The sequence below is a fragment of the Neolamprologus brichardi genome, chromosome 8, assembly GCF_056152115.1.
Source record: "Neolamprologus brichardi isolate AB-2024 chromosome 8, ASM5615211v1, whole genome shotgun sequence".
NCBI lineage: Eukaryota > Metazoa > Chordata > Actinopteri > Cichliformes > Cichlidae > Neolamprologus > Neolamprologus brichardi.
In genome coordinates, this window is record NC_142111.1 from 5,167,505 (window position 1) to 5,176,882 (window position 9,378).

At 37.9% G+C, this 9,378-nt stretch overlaps 2 protein-coding genes across 4 annotated transcripts; both read right to left on the reverse strand.

Annotated features, from left to right (window-relative positions):
* Positions 1 to 3,499, reverse strand: LOC118454655 (uncharacterized). The gene is made up of 5 exons (XM_035910418.2): positions 3,458 to 3,499; positions 2,590 to 2,704; positions 1,768 to 2,035; positions 1,485 to 1,607; positions 1 to 1,358 (listed from the first exon to the last, which is right to left on the reverse strand). The coding sequence occupies exons 2-5, from the start codon at positions 2,688 to 2,690 to the stop codon at positions 999 to 1,001; spliced, it is 852 nt and encodes a 283-aa protein (XP_035766311.1). The 5' UTR covers positions 2,691 to 2,704; positions 3,458 to 3,499; the 3' UTR covers positions 1 to 998.
* A 900-nt stretch (positions 3,500 to 4,399) lies between these two features.
* On the reverse strand, positions 4,400 to 7,032 carry asb12a (ankyrin repeat and SOCS box containing 12a). 3 transcript variants are annotated; one of them, XM_006796995.1, is made up of 4 exons: positions 6,964 to 7,019; positions 6,604 to 6,639; positions 5,368 to 6,138; positions 4,400 to 4,739 (listed from the first exon to the last, which is right to left on the reverse strand). In XM_006796995.1, exons 3-4 carry the CDS (start codon positions 6,128 to 6,130, stop codon positions 4,588 to 4,590), a joined length of 915 nt encoding a protein of 304 aa, XP_006797058.1. In that variant the 5' UTR covers positions 6,131 to 6,138; positions 6,604 to 6,639; positions 6,964 to 7,019; the 3' UTR covers positions 4,400 to 4,587. The 3 variants fall into 3 exon arrangements, with proteins under 3 accessions (XP_006797058.1, XP_006797057.1, XP_006797059.1); XM_006796994.1 differs by lacking the exon at positions 6,604 to 6,639 and having other exon boundaries at positions 6,964 to 7,032; XM_006796996.2 differs by lacking the exon at positions 6,604 to 6,639 and having other exon boundaries at positions 5,368 to 6,135; positions 6,964 to 7,023.
* Between the last annotated feature and the right edge of the window lie 2,346 nt (positions 7,033 to 9,378).

Here is a 9,378-nt window from a genome sequence, read left to right on the forward strand (position 1 = left end):
TTTTATTTATTTATTGTTTTGTTTCCATCAGGAATAACATGAAGAGATTTATTAGTCAATGATATTAACACTGATGAGGAACCACCATTGTGCTGTAACCCAGTCTTACTTATTTGGCATGTTTGGACCAATTTAAGGAAGTAACACAATGATGAAGAGAAACATGTATGACTTTGTTGTTGCAGAGTCATTCACACACTAGTAAAAGCAGATATAAACCAAACACAGACTACAGTACTTGTCAAATCTATCCTTCAAGTTTATATTTTGGTGATTCTGAAAAGCGTCAAATTCAGCATCCACTCTCTAATAATTATGGTCATTAACTCTGTTTTATGACTCTAATGGAACATCAATGCATTGGTAAAAAATGTAGATCATAAACGGGGTTGTTATACTTTATGAAATAGGTCTGTGGGCCACTTTTTAATTTCAGGAATTCATCTAAGGAAAGCTTAGGAATGTAATTATAGACACGTTTCCTTTCCATGCAGAGCTTAAATCATGATTTTTACAAATATAGATGGGCTTTTGAATAAAACCAATTTACAAGATAGTAAACATGTTATTCAAGTCCTGAGAAAGTAACAAATATTGGTGCGATGGCACAAAGGTTTAAAACCAAACTCTACCCATATTCTTTCCAATTGTATATGGCTTATCCATTTACTTTAAACAAAATCCAAATTACAAAGTGCTTCACATGAGCAACTAAAAAAAAACACTAAACCAAACACACAAACACAAAGCCATCAGAGAGCAGTATATTGCAGTAAAAATGAAAGAGATTTAGGACAAAAGAATTGGGAAGACCAACTGACTGGCGACTGATTTTCTTGGTCAGATTGGTTTCACTGGCCGAGATAAAAAATATATTTTCCTCCACTGGATTCCCGGGCCTGTAGATCAGACTGGACCCTTACATAACTGTACTGGCCACAAAAAAATTACTTGTTTCAAATATTTTAGTTTATTACTTGTGGCTTGATGCTTGACGATCAAAATCCGGTTTTGATAACAAAGTTAGCATTTTGCCTCACAAGAGCTGGAATATTTCTTTGCAGTTTTGAAAAATAATCCCTCGTCCAGGAAATCTGAGGTTTAGAAAACAGAACCTCTATTGCCCTATTGATCCTTTGAGAATCATCACCATTTATAAGCAAGGTCTTGAATTTCTCCATCAGACGGTTCATGTCCTGCTGATAAATCTGTGCCGCATGCACGGCTCTGGATCCATCAGGTTCTCCTGCACTTTGTAGACGAGCCTGATGGATCAGCATCTGTGTGTGGAAGGCAGCTCCATTCACCCACTGCTTCAGAAACTGAGTGTCCATATGTTCATCTATCAGCATGGAGTTCTTAGAAAAGAAATTGGAGTACACGGCATCATAGGGTTAATTATGAACATTTCTATACATTAATACTTCTGTAAAATCCCCTATTCAGGGATGATTTGTTACAAATGAAAGCTGGCAGCTTCGTACCTTTAGCCGTGTGAGCTGGGCACTAAGAGCAATCTCAATTTGACGGGTGTCAGAGAGTTGAAGTTGTGGGTTTCTCAGGTTGATCTGCATACGCTTCAAATACTCGTGCATCAGATCTCGCACCTGCACAGTTAAGGAGGAATGTTAACGTTCATTAGGGCAAATTTTGTGTGTTGATCAGCAGGACTTTTTTTTACAAGGAAAAAAAGTGAATTAGTTTATTTAGCTACATTACGCATCCCAATGAACACCACTTTTAAGTGCTAACTTCTTAAGTTCTTACCTCCTTGGCCTTCTCCTGTGTGAACACCCTCTCTAACATTTCAGCTGTGCCCATTGTTTCTTTGTTTAGGCTTTTGGCGACCACGTCTAAGGCCAAGGAAATGATGAGAGCTCCCAGTCCGACAGAATTAGGCACCACGCTGAGCCCACCTAGAACATTCCCCACCTCTCTCACAACAGATGCGACCTGTTCTCCACGGTACAAGACCTGGTCTCTGTAATTGTTCAGCTCTTCAGCTGAGTTGAGCCCAGAGAATCTCTGCAGGGAACTGAGAGGACATTTTTTTCCCATTAGTTTAGCACTCTACAAGAAACTCTTACTGAGTGGGGGAAAAATTAGCTTGTGCTTTTATTATATTTTAATTAACTATTGATTACCTTTTACTGCCCATTTTATTTCAGTTTTTGAAAGGTTCAGTTTGCTCCTATGATCACTAACTTTGCAAATGTTTAATGCTAAACACAAAGTGCTTGGTATTAACAACAAAAGAGTGTTAAAAGAATGCTCTACATGAAAACTCAACTGATTAACAAAATAAATGAATTTACATTGAAATCATGTATGTCTCTCATCGTTAGCATGAAATGTCAGTTTAGAATGGAACGTCATCATGTCATTATTTAAAACTGAATGAAGAAAGGGATGTCATCATGTAGAACGGAATGTCCTATTTAAGAATGGAATACCGTCTTGAACGGAATGTTATCCTGTTGATGGAACTTCATCTTGCTGAACAGAATGTCATCATTAAAACTGGAACGTAATCATGTCGAATGGAACGCTAAAGGACACTAGTTGTCTTTTGGTTGTGGAATTGCTTACCTGTCAATTTTAAGTTCATCCAGTTGTAAAACATAGAATGATATATTAGCAAAGATTTCACAGGCCATCTCCTCCTGCTCTGGAGATAGTGTTTGACCCATTTCCTGTTTAGTTGCTGTCATGAGAGTAACAAAGTAAAAAAGCTTTAATTTTTTTTTTACATTATCTAAGACAGAATCTTTAACAATCTTTGAAATCATAAACATGTTTTTTTGAAACTTATTTAAATGGACTTTCCCCCTTGTTTTTTCAATGGTTTAACAAGAAGATTTCTGTCTTTCTTTCTTGTAGAACAACAACCAGCAAATATATATATATATATATATATATATATATATATATATATATATATATATATATATATATATATATATATGTATATCTTTAGATGGTTGTGGCCACATCTTTTTCACATATTGATTTACACAGAAGATAAATCCTAACTTCAGTGCTCATCTGACTTTAGTCGGGCTCCACTGAATGTGCTGATTATGATTGTGTAGGATTTTAGAAGCAATTTCCCCAAGTATAAAATCTTTTAACATATTCTACAAAAAATGTCATAATCTGAACATTTTGGGAAATTCTTTGACTGTCTCTTTGACCCTTTCTCATTTTGAGAAACAGAGCTCATGCAAAAGCCTGAATAAAAGTTCTTAAAGATTTTTGCTAGTGATCTGCCCTTTGGGACACAGTAAGTACAAATCACATCCTTCTTGCACCCTTCCTAAAAATATATCAGACATAAATATTCTTGTTTTTGTTTTGTTTTTTTGGATGGGTGTTGCTCTTAAAAGATATTTTTGTAGAATGTGCCAGGCTAAGAAGCAACAGGATTACAAACTGAAGCTGTTAGGTATTAACTCACCTAAAGATTAGAAGTTAGCAGCAGCAGCAGCAGTGTCGGTGGTTATTTCCTTCAATGTTTGAGGTTCAGGTTTAAATGGTTGAACAGAAAAGGTAAAAGGTCACAAAGCACCAATGAAGAACATACTGAATAGATAAGAGACAGGACGAAATAACCACTGACAAAATAATATTCTTGCATGGTGTTGTAACAAGAAAATGTTAGAAATCTAACTTTCTTTTGATATATATATTTAAGATAATAATTAGTTTGTTTAATTTTGGAGATTAATGTCTCTCATTTTAGCAAACTTCATATAATTTTTCTTCTTGTGTCCATTTTTATTCATATGTCAGTTCCTCCCCTCTCATGTAGTATTTGTTTTCAGACCAGATGAATGGAGTAGTCTGACTCCCTTAAATTTTTTTTGTCCTGGTTTTTGGCAGTTATTTCATTTCTATAATATCATCATATCATGTGATAATGTGCAAAGTAACAGGACTTTGCCTGTCTAAGGTCACTGTTCTTTTGGAAATATTTGAGGATCAAAGTCTTTGTTGACAGCTCAGTGGGACAGAGGCACAAACGAGCCGTTTCAATTTAGTACCACTTACTTTTACAGCCTAATCCCAACTTTTTTGAGCGTCACGAAGCATAACAACTTTTTCTTTGGAACTGGGCTTGAACACATTTACTAACATCAGTCTCTGTGTGATGGATCTCTGAGAGGTGAGACTGCACGATCCTGAGGTAGATACCAGATCCTCCATCAGGTCTCGACACTCCATAACTCACGAATCGAGTGTAAAGTAAAATTTGCGTGTGAATTAGAAAATATTGTTCTGACTATAATCATTAAGGAGAAGAACGTGACTGCACTGGGAACTCCAGTGCAAACAGCCTTTGTAACAGTTCATTAGAGTATTGGGCACACCTTGGACAGGTAAAGTGTAAGAACTACAATTCCACAACAATAATCCACCTTTATTCTTTTAGCTGAAGAACCAGTCTTAAGAGCAAGAACAATGCATACTCACACAGAAGCCATTTTAAAAAGAGGACAAAGGGGCTCAAATCCTGCAAATAAAAGCTTAAGCTAAAATAAAAAACAAAACAAAACACAGGTCATAAAATAATTTAACCTTCACTATCTACAGAACAGTGACTGGTGCTGCTTTGTGTTGCAAGAAGTTGATGAGACTTGTGGGCATTTCCAGCTGGTCGATGCAGTTGATCTTGTTAATCTTTCTGAGGTGTCTCCGCACAGCAAGTCGGCACTGTGAGGTCAAAGCTTTTGGATTTCCTGGAGACAAAAGAAAACAAAGTTATACCGACAATATAATAATAATAATAATATTTATATTTAATGATGTTTACAGTAACTATTATTACTAAACAAGACATCCAACATATATTTAACAATCTCCCAACTGGTCGTGGCAGATGGCTGCCATTCCCTGAGCCTGGGTCTGGCAGAGGACACTTCCTGTTAAATGGGAGTTTTCACTTCCCACTGTCACCAAGTGCTCACTCAACGGTGGTTGTTTGATTGTAGGGTCTCTAACTTACAATGTAAAACATATTGAGGTGACTGCTGTTGTGATTTGGCACTATATAAATAAAACTGAGTGGAACATATAACTGCTGCTGTATACATATTGTAAGTACATTATTTAAGAATTTTAGCTTTTACTGTGGGGAAAAAAAAAATCACACCTACAAACTGTGTTAATGTTAAATACAAATGCTAGTCAGACATATAGTATGTAAAGCAAAGAGATGCCTGGAGGATAAATGTTAGAAGGCATCTGTAAAGTCATATTATAAATGTATTTATTTCATAGATAAAACTTTAGCACTCCTTTAGTTACATCGTCATCAGTAGTGTTAAAGATCTGAAGTGAAAAAGCGCTGAAGAATCTGTCCGACACCTCTTTCTCGCAGCAGCAGCTCCACAGCCTCGTTCTGCTTCGTCGACTTCTCGATGATCAGCGTGGGGAGGTAGACGTTTGCACCGAAGTCGATCAGAAGCTGGATGTACTCCACGCCACAGCCGTGCCTAAGGCACATCTCCAGCACAGTTTTGGGCTGCTTGTCAGAGCTCAGCAGCTTGGCATCAGTGCAGTTGTAGTCTGGGTCTGCCCCGTAGAGGAGCAGCAGTTTGAAGCACTCCATGTGTCCATAAACAGCAGCCAAATAAAGCGGCCCACTGGAGACTCTGGCACTCGAGGTCCACAGTAAGACTTTGGCGCGGGAGTTCACCTCAGCGCCGTGTTTTAGTAGCTGCTTTAGAATCTCTGCGTCGCCTTCCCTTGCAGCAGTGAGGACCGGTGAGCAGTTGTTGGACGAGCTTCCGTTGGGGTTGGCGCCAGCTTTGAGGAGAGTTAAGACACAGTCAAGGTATTTCCCTCGAACGGCTGCGAACAGAGGCGTCTGAGCCTTGACGTCCACGCAGTCTATGATGGCACCGTGAGCTAGAAGGACCTGCAGACAGCTGAGGTGGCCTTTAGACACTGCAGCATGCAGGGGTGTGCCTGCAATGCCCCAGCCACCTCTGCAGTTGATGACTTTCTTGTAGATTTCTTGGCAGAGCATCTCATCGAGGAGTCTGTCATTGTTTTGTAACACAGCCTGCCTCAGCTGGGAAATTTCACAACTCCTTTTCTCTTCTTCAGCGGTCCTTAGCTTGAGCATAGAACCTGCTGCAAATGCAAAGACAGAGAATAAATAATACACCAAATATACAAACGTATGATCCTCATACAAACACTGCAGTGCATTTCTGTTTGTCAACGTCATCTGTTCTCAAAACAGATTTGGTGTCCTTAGGGCACCAAATCAGCAACCAGTGTTTTGTATTAAAGAAAACAACAACAACAACAACAACAAAATATAAATAAGGCTTCAGATCTGACTCGGATAAAAGTGGCAAGATAAAGTTATTATTCCATTTCCGAAAAAAAAAAAAAAAAAAAGTATATATAGGCGTTAAAGTTTAAGCTGGTCATTAAGACTTTTTCCACCAAACTTCATTCAAAATCTTTACAATTTTAATAATCGTCCGAACTATGCATCCAATTAATCAATCTATGCTTGCTTATGATAAATAAAACCTTCTGGAAACCTTCGGCATAAAAAGGCATAAAGGCTCTTATAATTAAACCAACCGTTTGTTAGAAGTACTGCGATTTTCCCCCGTGAGGCTGTAATGTAGGAAGAAATGGGACATATTTAGTTTAACTTTCTTACACTGTGTACATGCCGACTCATGCCTCTTATATTAAGGAAGGTACCCATCGCATCTCTACACGACATACAACATACACACACGTATAACGTTTCTTATCAGGACTAATTCGCGGACGATAAATAGCTTCGCTAATATTCACCCTAAAACCCCATTGAAAAAACCCAACTAGATATTAAATTCCAAATATCCCGTTAGTACGCAAACATCTCCATCCTTTAACAGTGCTTATTTCAAAGAAACAAAGCTAAACCCTTATGTTTTCTTCGTTTGACATTACCTAAGATTTGTCACCATCAACAGCCTCCTTCTTTGCTTCCTGTTTTCTGCTCTTCCTCTGTGGTGTGTTTGTGTGACGTACCGCTGCTGCCCCCTAGTGACTTTTATTTGCAATGGCAAACTGAAGCTTAAAATAAATATATATAGCATAATAGATATTTAACAGATGCAATAGCAAAATATATAAATAGTCTATTAAATTGTAAAAAACAAACAAACAACAACAGTATTATTAACCGACTTTTTGCAAATCAAATCTGATTTTTTGCAAATCTGATTTTTAATGCAGATAATTATTTTGGGGAACCCTTATGAGCTGCAGTCCACAGTTTGAGGAACTTTAATTTGATTTTGAGTTGTAGTTTTATTAGTGCTTTAACTGTTTCAGTTCACAGTTACCTATAGGTCAATCTGATGTAACTGGTAAAGCATAGGCACTTTTTTAATGGACCATTTTCAATCACAAGATAAAATTTTGTTCACTTCATTGCTGAGTTAATAAAAGGAAAAGTTGTTAAAAATACATAAAGTCATGGTGAAAACTGACATTGTGAAATGGAATAAAATCCCATATTTGCCATGCTTCCTGGCTCTTGGACCCATGGTTTTCAGTGTTTTCAGTTAATTATTCCTTTTGGGTTTTGATGAGTGTCTAATGTACATGTCAATAATGTTGTTTTGTAATGCCTTACGCTTATGAGTAAACCCATCTGATTCCTGGTATTGTTATTTGTGCCTGTAGTTTTTCGGTTAGTTATAAATGACTTTAGATTTGTTAGTTCCCTTAACGGTTCCCTTTCTGTTCCTTCACTCTCATCTTTGTGTTGGTCTTTTTATTTTTCTCCTTCCCTGTTTAGTTGTGTTAAGTTAATCTTATTCTCCATTGGGTTGTGTCTCTCTTCCTGTTATATTTTGGTAAGTGTTGTTCTCTGTGGCTTGCATTACTTCCCCATCTCCTTTGGTTAATTGTCTGCAACTGTGTTTCCACCTCCCTCATTAACCTCAGTGATGTTTTTCTCTTTTAAAAAAAATGTTTTTTGCTAGTTTAACTCTTCATGAAAGGTTACATCACCCAGGGGTCACCACAGCAGATGGATCCACATTTGATTTGGCACAACATTCCTTTCCCTTTTTTTAGGCTGGGCATGCATCCTACTGGTCTTGAACCAGGAGTATTTTCCATATAAGATGACACCACATAGCCCCAGTCTTGCTTGGATGCAACATTATTAATATCTAACGCTAATGAATTCAGATCACATATTCTTAACATAACTAAACATAACATAATAAAACAAAATATAACAACCCATTAGAAGTTAATACAAAAAGAAGTGGGAAACACTCGTATATTTACCACAATAAAACAAGACTAAAAACATTGAACATATGTAGGAGGCAATGTGCCTGAACTGAAAAGAACACGAACATTACACGAACATGTCAGGCTGACCAACATGCTGTAGAACATTAACAAAATTTGAATCTTAAAGTTTTGTATGGTTAAAGTTTTTTTTAAATTGACTTAAGAGTTTTTTTTTTTCAAAGACCATTTGAATCCATAAATACTGAACTATTATATACTTCACAGAAATCAGTGACTTTGGTCCCTTTACAGAATTTTAAGTTCTTGGGAAAGAAAGAAAAAAGAAAGAAAGAAAAAGAAAAATACAGAAACTTCTAAGTTAATGCGCCGTTATCACCACCCTCTACATCAGGGTTGGGAGAACTCCAGGCTTGAAGGGCTGGTGTCCTGCAGGTTTTAGATCTCCTCCTGGGTAAACACACCTGAATCAAACGATTAGTTCATTACCAGGCCTTTGGAGAACTTCAAGACATGTCGAGGAGGTCATTTAACCATTTAAAGAAGCTGTGTTTAATCAAGGACACATCTAAAACCTGCAGGACACTGGCCCTCGAGGCCTGGAGTTCCCCACCCCTGCTCTACATGATTTGTTCACTCTCCAGGCAACCCGGATGGCATCCTGTCTTTCAAATCTAGTCTTTGCGTGTGCGTCACAGATCCTTTGTTGGGTAAGTGTTGAGGTCTTGCTGAGACAACAGTGTGTGGACACACTGCAGGAGAGTGACCTTTCTGGCTCTAACAGAAAAAAAAATCTTTTGGCCACACTGTGCTGTGAAGCTAAAACAACTACTGCAGTGACTCTTTGGGCTGTGAGGCTCATTCTGTCAGGACCCTTAGTTGCATCCAGCCTGAAGGAGTCTGCTTCTTTCCTTTGAGTGCCAGGAGGTTTTACAACATGGTAATGAGCAGCTCAGGCCTCCTCTGTCTACTCTGCTTCTATAGTTGTTGCTGAGAGACAAAGTAAAAGTCACCCAGGCGTTCACGGAGAACAGAGAAGAGGCCTTTAAAACAACAGTACCACCATAACTCATAGTGTCTCTGCAGGAGGAG